A 23,212-nucleotide genomic window follows, 5' to 3' on the forward strand; every position below is an offset into this window, starting at 1 on the left:
ATGAATGCTACTTTTTTGTTTATTTTATAAATATACCTAATAATACTATATTTATATTTATTCGTTTATATTATATAATATTTATTTACTATTACACAATGAAATAAAAAAATGTTGAAACTGGTCATCATTTTTCATTTTTTGGGTACTGTTCATTTTTTTGTCTCGAAAAATATGGTCACCGTATCTATAAACCACTAGTGTAAGAAAAAGAATATATTATACAATGTAATTGAAAATAAAGACTCAATAAAATAAGATTTGATTGGGCAATTCTAGATTAGAATTGTCATAATTCACTGTCGCTGTGGTGAAATTTTAAAATAATTTCAATAAAATATTCACATAGGAATAAAATTCTTACTTTTTTTGTGTTTTTTTGGAATAACGCAGACTTTTCCGGTAACAAGAATTTTTTTTATAAAAAAAAGCTAAGTAAGAAAATGTTTCGATCATAAGTTAACGTCTGGTAGTGGTGGTTTCAGAATAAACTTAATTGTTTGAGAATTACAGCTTCTTAGGTATCAATTTGACTACCATCTTACGTAGATCAAATTTGTTTATTTTAATTGACATTTATCAAAAATCACCTTGTCGATTTGTCATTTTATTTTTTTGCATCCTCTATCTCTGCAGACTTCGCAGTGCAGATTCATGTAAGTTCACCCTAAGCCTGCTAGCATTGTTTCCCTCAGCTTGTTCATGTGAACACGGACTAAAAAAATAATTTAGCTCTTAGCCACAATCTCTAACCATCACCAAACATCTTTCACCTTATTCACCATTCAAACTGTCAAAGTAGCAAAAACAGTTGAATAAAAAATATCAAACATGGCGTCACATTAAAAATGTCTTCTTCTGTCTTCTCGTAGAATTTTGTTATTTGATTCTGTAGATTTATTACATTTCTTATTTATAAAAACGACGGTGTGTGTGCATTTTATAACAACAAAATACCAATAGATTTATTCAAAAACACAACAAATAACCAAAAAATGAATAAGTTTCTAAGTTAAATCGAGTGCAATCGCAAGAATGGCATTGGTGACAGTGCAAAGATCGCCTAGTAGTGTTACTGGTTCTCCACAATGTTCCAACTCGGTAAGTGGAAAAAAAAGAATATAATTCGAAAAAAGAAACAACCTAGGAATGAAAAAAAGTCAACCTCCCTGCGAAAAATTGAAATTGTTCCTCCTTTCGCTTATTTTATCGTCGTTGTCGATGTCGACGTCGCTGTCGCTTTGCTTCGACTCTGATTGCTTCAATGCTACCAAAAAAGGAAACAACTTATTTTGCGATAATGATGAACAGTTTGTTATTTATTTTTGTTTTGTTTAATAAATACATAGCTAAGTTGATTGATTGAGGAAATACCTAGAAGAAGATTTATTTTTATTTTATTTTTAATTTGTGTGTTTCTTGCATTGTTTTTTAATACGACGCCTTCCTTACGAACATACGCAAAATATCAACAATACGCCTTTCATTCGCATTTCGCATACCTGTCTCCAAACGCCACCCACCCCCTACCCTTACTTTACATCATCTCCTTTGTTCCTTGCCTTTTGCCAAAAGTAATGAGAGTGACGATAATAAATAATTGCGAGGGACGACTGCCGATGATTAGGACTTGTGAACCAAGCGGCAACCCGACAGTGGCTGGTTTGGTTACGCGGTGATTCTTCGTCGCTCGTCTACGACTCACGATGACGGCAGGGCAGGCAAACAAAAAAAAAACAAAAACCGATTCAAGTTTTCTTTCTAAATTTCTTCGGTATTATAAAGTCTAGTAGAGAGTGCTTTTGTTTTGGTCGCCTTGACTATAGGTAGAAAATATTGAGACAAAAGTCTAAAATTAAATTTTCATTATAAAATGCGCCTCGTCTTGCTCTTTTTACGCAGACATTAACGTCTCCAAACGACTACGACGAAGACGAGCGACGGGTTCGCCAAATCGAACGAAGCATGTTTTCTGTTTTTAAAATTTAAAAATGTTTGTATGTTCTTGATTTGGATATCTTCAAGGCGAACAATTTTGTTATTAATAAAATAAGTATAAAAAAGATGAGGCAGCGTGTCCGTGCGTCTGACATCCATCCCCTCCTTACTCACTTATCATATGTACATCCACCGGCTGCGCCAACATCACTTTATTTCAACCCATTTTCATGTGGAAAATTGTTGGAAAATTATTCTTTCCTTTTTGTTTTTTTTTTCTTTTCTTTTTGTTGTATTACAAGGCTTGGCCTCTCGCCTCTCGAGGAGAAGATATTATTAAAAAGGGTGTTGTGCGCAGTCCTGTTTTTTATTTGTTTTTATTTTTTGAAATTTATTTAGAATAATGGCAAAAATATGTTTACATTTTTACATGAAATTTCATTGGAGTGTCACAAGAGTTAAAGGTCGGTGTCCAAATTTGATTTTTGAAACGCAAATTTTCGGTTGATTTTTATAGAAACTATTTTAGACCAGGGTGGGAATTGGGAAGGAATAAAAATCAGTTTTATTGGAAAATGTTACTCGCTGAGTAAATAAATCAAATAAAACAAAGTGTACGTTTTGGGTCGCGCGCATTTGATTTCAACTCTAAAATTTCAAGAATTTATAGAAAGCACTAGCAACTTACTCTGGTTCAAGAGCTTTTTGAATTTTGTAATGTATTTATAAAATATTGGAATACATTATATTATTAAAAATAATAATGATAAATCCATCAGAGTCTCGTGGCTTTGAAATTTGTTGATTATTTTGTATGACGTTAAATCAATTATTTTGTAAAAACAATAGGCAGCACGTTCAGGTTCATTCCTTGAACGCAAATTGGACAAGTAACTTGCTTACTTAAGGTGGTGCTACGCCCTGTGAACACTAGGTCCTCACCCAACAAACTTCTCCATCTAGCTCGGTCGCAAGCTAGATGTCTCCAGCTTCGCGCTATAAGTTGGGTAATGTCACTTTCCACTTGTGCGCGCCACCTAATCCGTGGTCTTTCTCTACTGCGCTGTCTTGTGGGTGTAGATTCCGGACCGGAGCATTGGTTTTCATGCGCTCTACGTGAACCAGCCATCTTAGTCGGTGGACTTTTACCATTCTGGCTAAGTCTACGTCGCTGTACAGCTCGTCGTTCCATCTTCTCCTCCACTCCCCTTCGATGCATACGGGACCGTAGATAGCACGAAGAACTTTTCTCTCGAACCGACCCAAGGTGCCTTCATCCGCTTTTGTCATAGTCCATGCTTCTGCACCGTATAGCAGGACGGGGATGATAAGGGTCTTATATAGCGACACTCGAGAGTTAACTTTACGACTCAATTGCTTTCTTACCCCAAAGAAACAACTTTTAGCAAGAGTTGTTCTGCGTTTGATCTCAGCGCTGGTGTTGTTTCCTACGTTTACGTCTGTCAGTGATTACATTTTGACCAAGACGTCGGTGTTGTAGGTCCTTTCTTGACGACAATACTCATAAAAGCCCCATTGACATCACGCTGAGTTCTTCCGATTATGTCAATGTCATCAGCAGTTTAGAGGGTCTCCTTTTTTCAGCTCGACTAGTCAGGGAGTTAATTATTTATTAATTATTCGTAGTCCTGCCACAAATTGTGTCCCTCACACGAAAACGTCCTATTCGAATAATAAACCAGTTTTCAAAATTCTTTTCACGATATTTGTTTGTATTAAATTGTATTAAATTTGTAGGAAATTATTCAAAGTGGCCACCCTAAGCCTTGAAATAATTTCTTAAACAATCTATCGCTGCACGCACGACTTCAAGGGGTAGCGAAGATGCTGTCTTAACCAAATCAGCTTTAAGAGACTGAATATTTCGGTGAGGCTCACAGCAAGCTTTCTCTTTCAAGACATCGCAGAGACGGTAGTATAGTGGATTAAGATCTAAGCTGTCCGGGGGCCAGTCTTCAGCGGCTAAAAACCCCGTTGAATTGTCATCAAACCAAAGTTAGGTGGTGTTACTTGAGGCTTCAAAACATTCTCTATAAGAGCATTTTGCTAGTTGGAAGCATGTGTTTTTTCCCTACTCACAAAAATGCATATTTGTAACACTGTTATTCGACGTTTCCCAACAAACCATCACTAAAGCTGGATGATGGGCTCTTAGGACTTTTCCAACCTTTTCAGCAGCTTTCTTGGAGCTATGAGCGTAAATTTTGTACTTTTAGCGATTAAATTTGGATCCACTGTAATGTGCCCTCCGTTTGCGTGTCTTTGAAGCAACACATTTGATCTATCTGGCGCAGAGCCTTAGACAGACGTTGTCAACAATTTCCACGGTAAGCGCCAAGCCTTAGGTTTTTTTTATGTTTTGCATCGTTCTTGTGGGTATTTTCATTTCTCGAAAAATAATTTTCTATTTTCGATAGTTTGAGTTTTCTCAGCAATTTGAAAATCTCAGCGGCAGTATTACTGCATTTGTACAGTGCAATAACAGCGACGCTGTTATCTTGGTTGCCCCACTAAATCCTTCAAAGCATCTATTTTTGCTCTTTCTATAGCTGTACAAGTTTTTCTAGGTGTTTTAAATAAAATTAAAAAAGTTGTTTTCAAAAACTTCTCATAGATAATCTATACAAAAGCTCCTGATCCTAGTGGTTGGTAGTTTTTAATAACTCAAACTCCGATACGAAAACCAATATGGAGTAAACAAAAATAAATAAATTAGGTGCCGCAACAGTCCGTTGAGAACTAGGGCCTAGTGACTTACAACTCTCAACCATATTTGAAGAGTTCCGCAGGTAGGCCAACCGAGCCGCGCTAATTTGTTGTTTTTAAGCTTGTAGATGGCTTGTTACCCTCTTCCATACTGGGTGCTGAAATTGGGTCTCCATTGACTGGTCTAACCATTTTTTGCATGTTTCTTTCGTCTTCATGATGCTCATTTATAGTTTTGGAGGTGCAAAAATTGTCGGGATATAAGTTTTCTACGAAATTTTAAACTTGAAAATATATAAATTTTCTTCTCAAATTCTTCTTTTGTCAAATGTCCCCCTTTTTTGTGTTATTACTATCCGGCAGTTGTTTTCCTGATATTGCAAGCAATTTTCTAGATTCAACCCATAAATTGACAATGGAATATAATTAACATGTAAATCTGTGAATAGGTATCAAAGAATCTTTGGTATTAAGCATGCTTTAAAATTTGTAGACAATTTGATGCATTTTGTGCATCAAAGCAACGGAGTATACGTGGAATACATTAGTATTCAACAACTGCATTTAGTAGTAGTCGTATAAATAATATATAATTATCCACCTTTATACCGACTGCAGCGCCATCTGCATGCCGCTCCAATTTGTGAATTTAAACCATTCAAAGCGCCACCCATTTCAAGTAGTATTGAACGGGTTCAAATATAATATTCTGAAAATAAACGCTCTTCCTTGTTTTTATAAATGATATTTTGTCTGAAATTTCTAACCCACTAAACTGTTTCGCTGATGACAGTACCCTCAGCGTCTCATACTCGTTTTTAGATGCTCATCCTTGTTCTTCACATGTGGTCTACCAGCGGCAGCGTATGATAAGCTCACTAAATTCTGATCTTGACAGCATTGTCCAATGGGGAATCAAAAATCGTGAAGAATTTAATGCTTCAAAAACTCAAACTCGTCTACTGTCACTATCCATCAGTGGTACTTACGTCGAGGAGACTGAATAGCTTTCAGTCCTAGGTATGTGCATTACAAACCACTTGTTGTGGAGTGATCACATATTTTACATCGCCAAAAATGCTTTTAAGTGTTTACGTTTTCTACGAAGATGCACGAAGTATTTTACCCCTGAGCTGGCTATAATCTATAAGGCTTATATTCGTCCGAAAATCGAGTACAATTCCCATATCTCTGCAGCTGCTCCTATAACCCACTTGAGTCTCTTGAACAGAATTCAAGAGAGAGCTCTCAAAATGATGATTTTGACCGTTGTAAAACTGAAACTTTTTGTATCAGACATTAAAAACCAAAGTGCATCAGTATCTCCTTTCTTATCCTATCCTCTCCTCCCTTCCTAATTGATCGCACTGTGTTTTATCGTTATAAGGGTATTCATATCCCCTTAAGTCTGTGTTTAATATAAAAAAAAAACCAAACGCGCAAGAAGCAAAAGTCGGAAATATTTTGATTATAAAAAAAATTGAATCAAGTATTTCCAAAATCTAATAAAAAACGACTTTGATTAAAATTTTATCTAACATTCAAACATTTTTAAAACTTTAATATTTAATAGCTAAGTATTTTTGGTTTGATGGCAAAAGCAGAGTTGAGAAATGTTTGTTGTTTATTGAGCACAGAAAAACGCATGTTTTTAAGATTTATTTACTTGGAATTATCAAAAAAAAATGGCATGTCAAGACGTATGGTTTATTACCCTTTTTTATGCCGCTTCTCCTGAAGAATGGACAATTTCTCGTAGAGTATTTCTTGGGATGCAAAACGGCAAAACTGGATCCGTTTATCCCTGACATTAATGGCACACAAGCATTATAAAGATTGAGAACCTTAAAACACAAGACTCTAGCTATTTATTAGCTGCACTTTCACTTTCTGTGCGATTAATCGAAAGAAATGTCTCGTAAAGACAGGTTTAATATTAATAACATATGACAAACAATCTACATTGAATCCATTTGTTCAGTAAATGACGTTGACTGCACATAAAGCCCCTTATGTCTTCTTAAAAATAAAGAATTTGAAATTAAAAAACAAAACAAAAAAGATAAAGTAAATTAAATTTCCTACAAAAAAAACTACCCACATCAAATACATAAATACAACATTAATTCTTCAAATTAGCACAGGTACAGATAATTACTAACAAAACTCAATACAATTACCTCATAATTAAATTCGCATTAAATAATTCATTAGTCATAAGAACATGACAGATTGTTGTGTAAAAACTCATTCAAATTTCCAAAAGTATTTATTTGTCATTAAACCAAATCAAATTTAAAAGTATGACCCAAAAGATATTTTAGGGTGTTCTACCAAACTTTTAATCCCTCTATGGGAATATCATATTTTTAGTAGAAGCTATACAATTATAAAACACCATAAGACAAGAACTATGTATATAATATTGTATATTAATTGTTGTTTTATTTATTTGGCAATAATATTAGTTTAATTTAAAAAAGCAATTTTACTCAAAGTGATCGATCTAAGCTTTAATACCAGCTTTAGAGGCGACGAAATAAGGTAAGGAGCATGCAACAACTCATTTGCAAAATATGGTCGGAAGAAAGCATGCCCGATGAGTTGAATCTCAACATAGTTTGCCTGATACATAAAAAAGCAGACCCTCTAAATTACGCCAACTACAGAAGCATCAGTCTCCTTAACATTGCATATAAGATCCTTTCTACGCTATTATGTGAACGTCTGAAGCCGTTCGTCAACAACCTGATAGGTCCTTATTAGTGTGGCTTCAGACCAGGAAAGCCCACTATCGACTAAATATTCACACTACGGCAGATCTTGGAAAAAACCCAGGAGCTTCAAATCGATACCCACCATCTCTTTATCGATTTTAAATCCGCGTATGGCAGCATCCATAGGGAAGAGCTCTACAGAGCAATGTCTAGTTTTGGCATCTCTGTCAAACTTATCCGTTTGTGCAGAATGACGATAGAGAATGCACGCTGCTCTATCAAGGTCAAAAAAGATCTCACCGATGCATTTGATGTCAAACAAAGTTTTAGAAAAGACAATGCATTGTCATACTTCTTCAGTATCGTTCTCGAAAGAACTGTGCAAAACTCAACCGTCAACACTAGAGGCACAATCTTCCAAAGGTCCATCCAATTACTCGGATACGCAGATGATATTGACATAATTGGCAGATCAAAGCATGATGTCAGTGGAGTGTTTTTGAGCATTGCAACGGAAGCGAAGAAGATGGGTTCAGTGGCCAATGAGGGCAAGACCAAGTATATGCTGTCATCAAAAAAAGACGTGTTGGACAAAACGTCACCCTGGACAGCTATAACTTTGAGGTAGTTAAGGAATTTGTCTACCTAGACACCGCTATCACAGACAACGGTACCAGCGCTGAAATCAAATGAAGAATAACTCTTGCAAATCGCTTCTTCTTTGGACTTAGAAGGCAATTGAGAAGTAAACCCCTCTCTCGAGCATCTAAAATCACCATCTTTAAGACACTCATCATCCCGGTTCTCTGAGGACTGGATCCTGTCAAAGAAAGATGAGAGCGTCTTAGGATGCTTCGACAGAAAAATTCTTCGGTTGATGTTTGGTCCCGTATGCATAGATGGAGAATGGAGGAGAAGATATAACGACGAACTGTACTGACCTAGTTAACAGAATTAAAGTCCAACGGTTTAGATGGCTAGGTCATGTAGAGCGAATGGACATCAACGCTCCAGCCCAGAAGGGGTCTTGAAATCCAATCCCGAGGTACGGCGCAGTAGAGGAAGACCGCTACTCAGGTGTGTGAAGACCTAGGGACCGAGCTGGTTGGAGACGCTTGTTGGTTGAGGTCCAGGTCCGAGCCGTACTGTAGCGCCACCTTTAGTAAGTAAGTAATTTAAATATAGACCTCCAGACAACAAATCGTAAGCTTCTCTAAAGGATTCGATTTTGGCCCCAATCAACTTTTATGTTGTTTTTGCTTTTTTTATGTAATAAACAAACAATCAAGGAGCTATTACTACCCTTATTATGCAGAGGAACAATGTGAGCACTAGTTAGAGGAGAGAGGGTTTGAAAGGAGATTTCGGTGCACATTGCTTTTGAATTCCTGAATATTGCATTGACTAGGAAAACGGATTGTGGTTAGGCCTTCCACATTCGCGTAGTATGGCTAAAGAACGAATCTCTGTGTTGACATTACGGCCAAAGTTGGACTCGAGGGTATACTGATGAGCACTCCAAGAAGCGCGAGTATTACGGTTAAACTGTTTAAGGGGAGGAATGCAGCTGGCTATTTCACTAGAGCATAAACCGTTAAAATAACGGTAAAAAAGGGTCAGACAATAAACCTTACGACGATGTTCAATCGAAGTAAATGAACTTATGATTATATTATCATTTATCAATTTAAATGCTCTACGTTAAATACTATCCAAGAGGCTTAAGTAAGTTGCAGGAGCACCAGCCCAGAGATGGGAGTTATACTCAAGCTTTGGATATATATAAGTTTTGTTGATAACAGCCAGATCAGAAGGGATGAAACATTTTTTGCATCGCCTAAGGAAACCAAAACACCTTGCGGCAACACCAAATGGTGGTTGGTGGCACACATACCGAGAATATCGAGATGTAAAGTCTCATTGATGCAAGTGCTATCCATTAAAACAATATGAAAACCTAAGAGTACTATCGTCGGCGAAACAATGTATTGGATTAGAAGTTGCAGACAGGAGAGCATTAATAAAAATGAGAAAGAAAGTTGATGATAGAACAGAGCCCTGGGGCACAACTTCATTTATTTTATGGTTTTCAGACTTGAATCCATTCAATACTACCTGTATTAAACGATCCGAAAAGTTTTTACTAATCCAACGAAGCAGTGATTCATGAAAACCGAAAGCACACATTTTTGATAAGAGGGGCTTATTCCAAACCCTATCAAATGCATTTGAAATATCAAGTGCAATAATCTTACTTTCTCCAAAGCAATGTAAAAATTTGCTCCACTGCTCGGTGAGATGAACAATGAGATCACCATTCTACCTATTGCTTCGAAAGCCGTACTGACGGTCATTAAGAAGCTTTCGATCTTCAAGATATTTCTTGGGCTAATAATTAATCAGCGTTTCCATGAACTTGGAAAGAAGGAACGTAAGTGCAATCGGTCGGTAATTAGAGGGTGAAGAAGATTCGCCTTACCATAATTCTATAGAACAATCCATCTTTTTTCATTGAAAAGAGTATTTATTAAACCCTTTACCAGTCCCTCTACCACATTTATATGGTACAACTTGTCAACTGTTTTCACAGTTGTTCCCAAAAATGGCGGGATGTGAGACTTTTGAGTGAGGCTTTCAATCAAACCATTATACAAAGGTATTGATGGTTACGTTTGACATTTTTTTTCTGTTATAAACTTCTTCTTTCAATAAATAAGTAATGTCATGGTTATGTCTCTAGCTTCTTAGTAAAAGCCCTTTGATGACTCTTCGTACATACACTTTTTAGAGTGGAAGTGTTATAAAATGATCTGCAGTACGTCGATAGCCCTTAATGTGTAAATCTCGTGAATGTATTCAATTCTCTTGACATTATCATCCTTTTCCGAAACGGTTTTAGAGGTATTCGTTTCCAAATTTTTATAAGCGAACAAATGAGTGCAACGCGTGGATGACTACCTTTTGGGCTGTCACTCTTGAAGGTAAAGAAAACTGACGGAGAACCCGATTCCCGATCATTACTGTGGTTCCCAATAGTTTTTAAAACAGGAACATTTTATGTTAGGCTAAAATTGCGATTCTTTCTCCATGGTAACAGAAGCGAAACTGAATCCAAATTGACACTTTTTTTATCAGATGGATGTGTTGAGCAACAAGATCTTAGCAAAAGAACTTAAGTCAGAAGTCACACAGAACTTGAGACGTTAATATGAAAACAAATAAATATTTTTCTATCTTACAGTCTAAAGATTAAATTAATACAATTTTAGCAGTTGTTCTTGACTCAAGTTGTTAATATTAAACAAAAGAGAGAACAAAAAGGTCGTTACACCAAATCAAAAATATAAAATGCAATTTTATGACTCAAGACATTTTTACCTAACGCAAAGAATTTTGCCAATATAAAAATACATTTATGTTCATACAATGTATTCTTTTTAATGTAAATCTTTTTTATTTTGTTTATAAAGGATGGCGAGGCCGACGAAGAGGATGGTGTCAAATATGAAAGAAGGTAATTGTTTAGTAAAGCATAAATTTTGTATACAAATATAGATGGAAACTATTTATTTTAGTGAGTGCTTCTTTGCTGGTAAAGGCACGGCATTGGTATTGGCCCTCAAAGATATTCCCCAATATGCCGAGCGTCGGCTGAGTACTGATTCAACAAGGTCAACCAATAGTACCCAAAGCAATAATTCAGATATTCAACAGCATTTGCAGTCCATGTTTAATCTCCTTAGACATGAAGAAACTCTTAAAATGGTTAATACGAAAAATCATTATCTGGGATTATATTTTCTATATTTTATTTTGTCTCTTTAAATTTCATACTAAATAGGCTGTTAAACTGGAATCCCAGCGACCTAACCGTACGCGATATCTAGTAATTGCATCTCGATGTTGTTTGCGAAACGGTTCCGAGAAAAAACCTCGAATAGGATCTCGGTGTCAATCAAAATGTGGCAAGCAACAAATAAACGATACTAAAACACATGATCATCACCTTCATTCACAACATCAGAATCAGAGTACCAATGAAAACAAGCAGCAGCAACAGCAACAGCAGCAGCAACAACAACAACAACAAGAGTTGAATCCTTCTCTAGAGGCGGATGAATTGTTGGACAAAAGACGGGCCGCCATGAGCAATCAATTGCTCTCGACAAACCGTTGTTCAAAATCCGATTCGGATAAATATGAATCTTGTGCAGAGGATATAGAAGAATCTTGCTTATTAGGCATAGACTGCAATGAGAACACCACTATTGGTCTGGTTGTTCCAATACTCGCCGATACAACAATTCATTTAGATGGTGACGGGTGGGTCTTGATTTTGTTTATAATTTTAAAATTTATTTTTTTACTTAAAAAATTATTATTTTTAGGGGATTTAGTGTAAGTGTTTTTGGGAAAACACATATTTTTAAACCAGTTTCTGTTCAAGCAATGTGGTAAGTAAATTAATATACATAATTAAAGAAGTCAATTTTGTCTTTACAATATTCAATGTATGTACATACTTAAAAAATAGCAATTTTTACAAAAATACAAACAAACAAATATTTTGTCCATAGGTCGGCGTTACAAACGCTTCATAAAGTATGTCAAAAGGCTCGTGAGAATAATTTTTATCCGGGTGGACCATCGCATGATTGGTTGTCAAATTATGAACGTCGTGTTGAGTCCGAACAGTCATGTTTAAATGAGTGGAATGCCATGGATTCTATAGAAAGTAGACGTCCCCCATCGCCTGATGCCATAAGAAATAAGTAAGTATTTGGATTGTGTCCAAAACAACAAAATACTTTACGAGATTATAAGGAGCAAAAATTGAACTTCTTGCGAAAGATGGATTAGCTTTTTCGAATTATTTAGTATCTTTTTACATTTAGTGATTTAGAATCAAAAAACATTGTTTGAAAAAAAAACGCAAAGACAGTTGTATAATGAAAGATTATACGTACATTGGTCAATTTCGATGTTTCTTGGACTTGGAAATACGAATGATTAATGTTCACTCAGGCTAAATCCAACTACTTTTTAAGTATTTGTTGTTATTTAAAAGAAACACACTATTGATTCTTGGGTTAAGCTAAGATAGGTGCTGACCAATAAAGCCAACGCACTGAGACCCATAGTTAGCCCGTTTTTATACCACATGCATCTATATATCTACCTTACATCTTAAAACCTATTGGTGCTAACATTACATTATATCACATTACAAACTACTCAGCACATAAATGTACAGAGTAGAGAACACAGCACTTTGAGAGACTAGACTATGTAAGGTGATAACAACACAATACATTAATACAAGACAGAAGGACAGTAGAGAAAGAACAATGGACAGAAAGAACACATGACAACAGCACGCGGTAGGTTTCGAGACGGTCCTCATCTGTATACTTACCACGCTCTTTTATGCTTAATGTCGGTGATCGATGGAAACCAAAGCCTTATCAGTGTCTAGCCCGTTGCCTAAAGGTGCTAACAATGAAGCGTTTGAGACAATAAATATTGCCATTTCTCAGGTCACTAGGATTATTGTAGTAGTGGACTCTTCGTCTTTGTGATGGGACATGAACATAAATTCACCCATGCAATCGAAAAGCATCTATTAGGCAGTGACCTGTAAGGACATCTTTAAAGAGGCTAACGTAAAGATATGACCGTGATTTCCATTCTAGAGCAAGGTTACTTAAGGTGTCGCTACAATGCACGGCGGACTTGCCAAATTGTATTTTACTTTGTTATCCAAGTGATTTAGGTGAAGTTATTAAAGTTTAGGTTAGGTTAGGTTTTACGGGGTTATGCATTAGCAAAGACCAATAAATAACCCATTTGGATCTCTTGGAATCCATTGGGCTCCCTAGGAATAGAGACAAAATTGGTTAAGATATAGGAAATTTGGTGCGGATTAAGGTTGGAGCTGCCTTTCTTAACCATTCTGATTTTGGGTAAAAATTATATAATGTTCTTAGGTGGCAATAATAAGACGTGGCATATGTCGTCGAAAAGGTTTTTCCTATGGGCGAATTATGTAAGACTACTAAGAACAAAGTTGAGTTTTAATCCGGCAATCGGTATTACCGATCACAACTAGTTGACTGTTACGAGTCAACCAATTGTCAACTAAAAAATGGTTGACTTTTTAAGTGTGCTCGAGGTATTATGTAAGCCAGTTGAGTTGTCTCTCAGTTGTGATTGTTGTCAAAATTCAACAACTTTTATTTACTGGTTGTGTAGTGCATTTGTGTGCAAACAAAATTACTAAAATGTATTTATTACGTTGTTTCTGATTTCTCTTGCTCCTGATTCAGTTATTCCATAGACAAAATCATTGACATCATCATTACTTGAATCGATCGCGTCATCATTTTAAATTTTACCTACATACAATACTTTGAAATGTTGACTTATGATATGTAAGGCGCAACTTGCATTGACAAATTTCGCAGCTCTTTCAGTCCTCGGGCAGATAGAACGCACCTGAATTTAATTTTAATCACGCCAATCGTTCTTTCAATAATGTTTCTTGTTTGTGCGTGTATGGTATTGAAACGTGATTCTGGACTCCCATTTGCAGTCAAAAAAATGTATCTTCGATAAATTCATCTCGTCATTTGTCATATGAGCCTTAATCCACGTGCTTCTACTAAGTCTAGCACTTCTTTTAATACTACCGAAACTGTTGGTTGAGCAAGGCCTAAATTAAAATCATTATACAGCACTTTTGGTAACTTCCTTCTGCCAAGAAACTTAGGGCAGTGCAGAGTTTGAGAATTGGTGGGTTTTCGTCCCGCTGTGGTTGTTTCAAATAATCTTTGATTTCGTTTAGCACACAAACAAATTTGTGTTTGTTGAGTCTAAAATAACTTATAAATCTGCAACAAAATGAAGACATTAAATCATCACTTCTTATCAAAGAATTTGTTTACAAATAATACTTTTTCTTTGGAAGTTCCAATGGATTGGAGTGATCTTGAACATTTTCAAGCAACAAATCAATAGAACTCTCCATTACGTATTTTCTTTTTTATAAAATTTTGCACTGAATTCAAAAGTTTGAAATACTTACGTATTTTACTTTACAAAGCTAATTCTGACAAAAACAAGCACATAAAAGTAGGCAATGTATTTAATCTATTCAACTGAAAAAAGTTGTTTCCCATACTTCGGTTTTTTTGTAGTTATCTGATTGTAAAAGGTATTTTATTTCTTTTTTAAATATTCGGTCATGGATTCCTCGGAACCTAGAAAGTTTCAATAGCCGACCACCTGTTGTTCGCAACCTTAGTAGATAACAGTAGCGATGGCACCATATAAGTCAATTTCTATCGACTTACCTTTTGAAAATCTCAATATCAACAAACAAACTTCACGCAACATCTATATAAACAAATCATACAACAGCAACACTTGTGACATCGACATTACTTTACAATAATTAAATCAACGTGTATTTTCTTCCTTCAAGTGTGCCAGGTTATTATTTTATCGCTGAATAGAGCAAATTTTGTTTTCTCTCCCGTTTCCTCTTCTACTTCTCTCTAGGCGCGTGCTTCTTTATTCAACAAACGCTTTCTTAAGCATAGAAATAACCCGATGTTTACCGACCATTACCGACTTTCATCCCATGAATTTGTATATATCTGAAAATTCACTTGCTTGCGCAAAAAACAAACAAGAGTGTTGGAAATGGAGAAATACGCATTGCGCATGTCAGGTTTAGCCTTAGCAAAGCAATACGTTGACGCACTAAACTTGTCATTCATTTTCATAGAGTAAACAAAAATTCAACCATTCTGTATAGGAAAAAAGCCAAACCTAACCCATCTCTTATGGACCTATTGGATATTTTCCTTCATTATCGGCGGATGAAGTTTAAGAAGTAGGGGTTGCCACTTAAAGAAAATTGCGTTGTGGAATAATTTTTGGCAGGAAATTAACTAGGCAAATGAGATTTTGTTCTAAAATATAGTTTACAAGCAGAAAGCAGTGCAAGGTGTATAAATAAAAATGTGAACAAAAAATTATTAATTACAGATAAAAAGTTAATTAAAGTTTGAATTGGAAGTGATTTGTGAAAAGTGGTTGCATTTTGTATACATTTTAGTTGCTCAAAAGTCACAATGGCTCTTTTAGGAATAGATTGCTGTTTGACAGATTTTTTGTTAGATGAAAATAATGACTTTGAGAAACTTAATTTCTTAAAGAACAAAAAAATAATAGCAATAGGACGCTCTAACCCTCACTTGAGCTTATCTATTAAATTATAAAGCAAAGATTTTTGTTTTTTTCTCACAAATATCTGCGAAATTTTTACGAGAAGTGGTGTTCTTATCAATTTGATTCAAAATAAACAAACGGATGTTGAAATCGCAAAAAAAGAGAAATAGAATGTTTTGAGCCTTGGCTTGGTTGGCTTGGCTCTGATTTCATAGAGAAATTTGAATCAATTTTCGAAGGTCTAAACGGTTGCGGACCGCCACAAATAGAAGATTACTTGAAACAGATTCAAAAACGCGCTATAAACTTTTCTTTTTTTTTATAGAAATTAAAGATAATATTATTGGTCAACTTAATATAAGATATAAATCTTTTACTAATTAAGTATTCTTTGATTCACTTAATAAATCGAAATACGATTCTTTTGTAGCAACAACGCTATAAATACTACTTTTATGAATTTTTTTTCCTGGAATATTGGATTTTGCGGCTGTAAAATTAACTTAAAGTTTTGTATACAACTCCATCCCTTCGTCACCTTGAAGTTTTAGCACTCCATAAACACTTAAAGAATGACATGATACGTGACACATTACCATACATTTATAATTTGAGTAGATTGTTTTTAACACTTCAAATAAGTGTTGCTTCATTTCTTATATTTTTTCTAGTCCCTCATTTTTTCCGACTTACCTTTAGAAATAAGTCACGCCTCTCTACTGGTAGATTATCCCATTTACTTTCTCTAACGGCCTGTAAATCATTGATACAATATGGCTTGGATTAAGGGTACGTCCGTTTTTGGTCAATTTTTCTGCTTTTTCTATCCGTCAGTGTTATAGTGGGTGACCCAACTAAGAATTATCGTGTTGGCTTCGCTGAGGAAATGAAGCTACGCAATTGATTTACCAGTTTTGACTTTGCGGATATGGCCTTGTGTCCTGCTTGAATGATACTGCAGTGATCTGGTAGCTTTATTGATCTTTCTAAGTAAAGATCATATGAAAAGGCACCAGACCGCTAACCATCTCCTTAGCTATGAAACCATCTATAAATACTGATACATGAACTATTTGTATGGTCCAGTTTTCCGCTCATGCCTACCTAGTAGGAATTTTTATTTGGGCGACTGGGTAAATTTATGCACAGCTTTAAAAAGTCTGTTTCGAGTGTCCTTTTTCCAGTTATAGACGAGTGCGCTTTTGGCATCCAGTTTGTTGTGGCTGCTCCTATAAGATAAAAATTAGGTTAAAAAACTACTTGTATTTATGTATTCCATTCCATGTTTTTGTGTAAATTTCTGCTCCTAAGCCCTTCGTTAGCTTGTCATGTTGGTAGATCCTAACCTGTAGAAAAAAAAACTTAAAGCTATAAATGTAAAGTTTTTGGGGTATCCAACACTGGCCGCGGATACATAATGGTAGGGTGGGTAATAACCTAACTGCACTAACATTCACAGTGCCCTGATGTGTTTATAGTCTGTCCGTTCATGTTTACTTTCCTTATTCCTTGGCCTGATCTGTGTTTTTGTCTGTAGGCGAGGTTGAGTTCCGGGGGCGATATCCATCCCGTACGATGAGCTGACGCCGCGCCGTGCACCGCAAGCAGGCTACGTCCCCCGGAGCTCAACAATCCCACCTAACCTATTCCAAATCTTCCTATCTCTTTTTCCTACCTTATCCTTATCCTACCCTTCCACTTCACCCATCTCCTTACCTCCTCTTGCCTCGCAACAAGTTCTTTCACGAATATACCGAAAGGGGCTAGCAAAAGGAGCGTCTCTAATTAGCCCTTATAGTACCTGTAGTACCTTACAATTTATATTACATCTTTAAGATTGGTAACTTCTTTGAGGGCCAACCATGCGTATGTCAAAATTGGCCTTTCAATGGCTGTGTACATCCACAGAACGGTTTGTGGGCTTGGACCCCATTTTCTTCCAAAAAAATCTGCTGCAGGTATAGAAGGCAACTTTTTTTTGATGATGTTAAATTTACGATCAAGTACAAGTCTAAGATATTTTGGCGTTTAGAGGAACACCATCTATCGTAGGGAAGTCCATAATTGTAATGTTTTGTTTTCTAATTCATAATTACTTTGCTTAAGAGAAACCAAGTTTATCAAACAAAATACTTTCCGTTAAACTCTGAAGGGCCCGACAGGGAAGTATGACGTTATTAAGATGCGTACAACTCTTAGGTGCTAGGACTACGAGTGGTTATAATTATATCGAAAAAGGGTATCTAATCCGAGTGTGTGCATTTTTGTGTTGGGGTATCCAAACGGTTGTGTATTTATTGGTAAGCCACGTACCTAGACAAATATTTTATTGCAATCATTCGTGGAATCCGAGCTATTCCGAACAACAAAGTGCTGATGCGATGCATGCGGGAGCCTGTAGAAGAAGCAGTTTATTTATTATTGCTCTTAAAATTGTATTTAAAATGTTGTGCCTTTATAATATTCTAATTTAATTGTGTTTTTTTTTTACACAGACCCAGAGAAAAGGAGGAAACACAACGTGTTATAAAGATGAAACTCAAAGAAATCATGATGTCTGTTGATTTAGATGAGGTTACATCGAAATACATTCGGGGCCGTCTGGAAGATCAACTGGACATGGACTTGGGCGAATACAAATCTTTTATTGACGAAGAAATGCTCATTATTCTTGGTCAAATGGATGCACCCACAGAAATCTTTGAACACGTTTACCTTGGATCCGAATGGAATGCTAGTAATTTGGAGGAATTACAAAGAAATGGGTAAATAAAACAAATCGAATATTTAAACAATAGAGATTGATTTATATTTTTAATCTTCACAACAGAGTTCGACATATATTGAATGTTACCCGTGAAATTGATAATTTTTTCCCTGGCATGTTCGACTACTTCAATGTCCGTGTGTATGATGATGAGAAAACCAATTTATTAAAGCATTGGGATAACACATTTAAATACATAACGCGTGCAAAATCGGAAGGCTCAAAAGTACTTGTCCATTGTAAGATGGGCGTTAGTCGATCGGCATCGGTGGTAATCGCGTACGCCATGAAAGCATATAACTGGGAGTTCCATCACGCTTTGCAGCATGTCAAGGAACGCCGCAGTTGCATTAAACCAAATAAAAATTTCCTTTCGCAATTGGAAACCTATCGAGGGATGTTAGATGCTATGAAAAACAAGGAAAAATTGCAACGCAGCAAGAGTGAGACGAATTTGAAAAGCACAAAAGATGCCAGACTACTACCGGGCAGCGAACCTACACCACTCATTCAAGCCTTGAATCAATCCAAAAAATCGGCTAACGAAAAGCAACGTAAATTGCTTAGACGCTCCAGTAGCACATCACCAAAAAGCATTCAAAGCGCCATCGTTGTGAAACAACAAAGTCAATCGCTGGAGAATCTCACTCCGGAGCGCAGTGTGGCCGATGAGCCAAAGAACGTTCGATTTCCCGGTAGCAATGGAGAAAATTACAGCGTCACACAAAACCAGGTTTTGCATATACAAAAGAATACTCCCACAACATCGGTTAAAACAATTATCGATGGTCTAGAATCGAATGACAAGAAAACTGCAGACGACAGGAAATCTCTCAACTTACAAATTGGTCGTTCCATTTCTGTGGAAGGAAGTGGCGGCGGGAGTCGAGCAAACGCGGAGAATACTGATGAAGTGCTTATAAGTAGTAAAAATCTTGGTAGCCCTGTGTGGACCTCTTCGGCCAAACTCATCACTCAGACGTCGAATATCCAATCAGCAGTGAACGATGGTGCATCCACAACAAGAGTAATCCACCGGAATTCAGGCCGTCATCTCCATCGTCGAGAGACTGGCGATTTGTTCTCATCGCATGTTGACAGTGTGTTTGAGAAGGAAGAGCCAAGGCAGACACGCAAAACGCACTCATGGGCTCCCAACAGTGTTGTAATAGATCCATGCATATCGTCAAGACAAAGCTCTAACAGCAGTGTGGATTCGACAATTTATGTGAGCTTTCCAAGTGAACGACGTGAACTTCCCTCACGTCATTCTTCCTGGGGTTCGGGCGACAACCGTGTATTGCCATCGAGGAACAGTTCGTGGGGTTCGTACGACACCAACCGAAATACATTTCACCATTCTGCTATTTTTGAGGGTCAAATTCAAAATCTGTCTAACAAGACTGCCAAAAAGGACGACATTGCATGCAATACAGGGACGGTTAAGAGGACAAAACAAAAACTCGAGGAGTGCACAGTATTAAAGAAACGATGTCAGGACAATACAAAACAACAACAACAGCATCCGAATCCTCAGCAGCAGCAATGCCAAACGCAAACCACCAATCCGACAAACTGTACGACGACATTGACGACAACAATTACCACGACCAGCGGTAGCATTATGCTTAATCCACCATCATCAGCTAATAGATCTTTAAGTAGCAGTAGTTGTAGTAGCAATAGTAAAAGAAACTCGAATTTATTCCGTAGTCAATCTGCCACCTCGCGACAGCGTTATCATCCAAATCGTTGCAACAGCGAAGAAATAATCCTTTCCGATGCTGGTGGTTGTGGTGGTGGTACTGACGTGCCCCAGGAATTATCTGCTTCGGCTCCGGATTCATACACAATGAGCAGTGACATGGAGAGTGTCGTTTCAGATGTCTCTAATCGAAGTTCAACAAAGGAAGACACCACCGCCATCGACGAAAAGATTTCCGGAAATGTACAAACTCTAAAGAAAAGCTTTGAAGCCAAAGCTACTTCTGGTACAGGGCCAATGAAGGGTCAATCGTTGCCATCATCGCCTGTAGCGCAACACTCGAGCGATCACGCCACAAGTGATGCCAGTAATCAGGACACCACCACCGCTCCAGCAGTCGCTGATAACTCGCTTACTAGTTCTTTAGTTGTTGAAGCGGTGGTAGCCACAACTACATCGTCGCCCAGCTCAATTCACCTAAGCAGCACTAGCATTATAACTAGGGAATCCAAAGATCGAAATGTTAAAGGTTTAGTGAACAAATATCAATCAAGCAGATCTCATTCGAATCCACACCACCATCACCACCAGCATCAGCATCAGCACCAGCACCAGCACACACCATCGTCATCAATACCGCCATCGTCGGCAACAAACACAACGGCAAACAGTGGAAGTGGCGGCGTAGTCGGAGCAGGAAGCGGAGCTGGAGGTGGAGGTACACTACCGTACAAAGCTCGTCCTCGTTCCTATTACGAAAATCGAAGTTACTGCTCATCGGCAACATCAACAATGGCCGCCACCCCGCATCATCACCATTTCAAAGAGCCTGGTTCTATCGGTGGAAAAGTGCACCATGACTACACAAATGCAAGGCCTCCGGTACCCCCGTCGACCAGAAATCATTCAACCCACACCCATACCGACACCACCACACCCACACACCACACAACCATGACAGATAGCATTTTAACTCAAAACCTGAGCTGCAACTATCGACGAGTGCAACAACACGGCAAAACTCATCCTCTCGCTAGACTTAGTTTACCAAAGCAACGCTTCAACGCAGCCGCTTATAATACAATGTGAACGTGAAGCCAAAAATAATTTCAGTATGTCTTCACTTCAAATACATCGAGTGAGGTTACAAAAACAACAAAAACTCAAACGCGACAAACACGCTTATTGTTTGACAAAATTGATTATCTGACTTCTCTCTCGCTACTGCAACTGCAACTGCTGCCTTTTCGCATTGCTCTCCATTATTTTACTCTTCACTCGCGTTGCGCATCCTATCCCTTGCCCACCCTCTCCTATTTTTTTCTATAATATATTATATACATACATAAATATCCCACATACCCTATGTAAATGTATAACATTGATTTGTTTACTCTTAATATTATATAAAACAAAAACAATTAATTATTATTATATTTTAAATTCAACCTCTAGCGCTTACCTAATTGTAAGAAAATTATTAAAAGAAAAGAAAACAAAACAACAACAAAACAACAAAAAGCAAAAGCAAACAAACAACAAAAACATACTTGTATATATTGTAACATTTTCTATTTTTATGTTTGTATAATGAAACCAATGGTTTTAATTAAAAACTCCAACTGAAAACAAGAACATACAACAAAGTCTTATATTTCTTATTTTAATTAAATTTTATGAAGTGACTTTACATTTTTAATCAACTAGCAAAGACTCAAATAATAAACTATTCAGGAACCTAATTTAAAATAATGTTGGTCTCAAAATGCAGAAACGTGGTAAGTCTGAAAAAAAAAAAGAAAAACTAATATTTATTTTATTAAGTAAGCTAAAAACTTCATTTGTTAGCTCTGTGCTAAACAGTTCGCTGCCAATTCAACGCTGCCAGAGAGTGTTTTGACTACGGCTGTACTTCAGAGCGTAAATGATTTTATGGGACAAATCTTCTTTCGTACACCCACAGTAATCAGACTCCTAAAAGATGTTAACACACACAAATCCGCTGGCGTTAGTGGCAGCTTCGCTGTTGTTTAAAGAGGTATTCTATTCTTCTTCTACTCTACAGGTCTCGTTCCGAGTAGATGTAAAACAGCAACAAAGACTTACCAACCACCCCCTCTATTCACACGACGAAAACCTTCTGGAAACGTTGAATAACTATCAACTTAAGAAGATTCTCGAAGACCCAAGGCTACTTATTGGCCAACAGTACGGTTTCGGTTTATCTCACCAAAAAATGGAACAAACAAATCTTCAAATCGTTTTTGAAAAAGCGTGATTATCGCGTTTGATATTTCAGGCCCTCTTAACGAAAAATGGGCCTTTGGTTTAGATATATCCGTTTCGAAAAGTTCAGTAAAGGTAGTATTGAACGGGTTCAAGTCTCAAAAACACGAATTAAATGCCCGTGTGCCCCAGGGCTCTGTTCTCTGAACTTGTCTGAAGCATGGAATCTACTTACCATACCTTACATACATTTTTAAATAAACAACTTTAATCTTCGGATGTGGGTCTTCAACGGCAATGTACGATAAGTAAAATAAGTTTAATGAAACACCATTGAAACATATTTTACCATCTTTGCCATTATCCATGAGTGGCACTAAGGAGAATTAAAGGCTTCGACATTCTTGGTACATATATGTATCTCCAACTTTTTATATACGTCCAATGGTTGTGCATGATTCCCATCTCTAGGCTGGTGGTTCCTGCATCTTATTATTATTATTATTATTATTATAACTTTTTTAATAGGTAATAAATTACCCAAATTAATAAAAATATTATTCGGCACAAGCTACCAGGACTTCGGCCGATAAGAGTAGTTATTTAAAAATTATTATATGTTGTTAGGTTTTGAGTTTAACTTAAATATATTTATACTTAATATACTCGTAAATATAATAGTTAAATTAGAGTTTGAAGTCTTTAATATTTTTTTTTCAGTAGGGACGGTTAAAAGGTTTATCAGAGTGCTTGTTGTATTGACTCTTTTATACATGAGTTTGACATGCTCGCAATCGATGGTTAGGTGTAGGTGGTAAATGGTGAGCGGGAATTTTTTGTTGCAAAGGTGACAGAGTGGTTGTTGTTCTTTTGTTATGCAGTGGCTATTAGTAATGT

The 23,212-nt window shown here is 36.7% G+C and overlaps 1 protein-coding gene across 1 annotated transcript; it reads left to right on the forward strand.

The window, feature by feature from the left end:
- Positions 1 to 816: 816 nt before the first annotated feature.
- Positions 817 to 21,735, forward strand: LOC129954231 (protein phosphatase Slingshot). Its single transcript, XM_056068004.1, has 8 exons — positions 817 to 1,101; positions 10,853 to 10,896; positions 10,958 to 11,147; positions 11,224 to 11,705; positions 11,771 to 11,836; positions 11,960 to 12,154; positions 18,113 to 18,382; positions 18,448 to 21,735. Exons 1-8 carry the CDS (start codon positions 1,036 to 1,038, stop codon positions 21,176 to 21,178), a joined length of 4,044 nt encoding a protein of 1,347 aa, XP_055923979.1. The 5' UTR covers positions 817 to 1,035; the 3' UTR covers positions 21,179 to 21,735.
- Positions 21,736 to 23,212: the final 1,477 nt, after the last annotated feature.

Source organism: Eupeodes corollae, chromosome 1 (genome assembly GCF_945859685.1).
Source record: "Eupeodes corollae chromosome 1, idEupCoro1.1, whole genome shotgun sequence".
NCBI classification, from domain to species: Eukaryota; Metazoa; Arthropoda; class Insecta; order Diptera; family Syrphidae; genus Eupeodes; species Eupeodes corollae.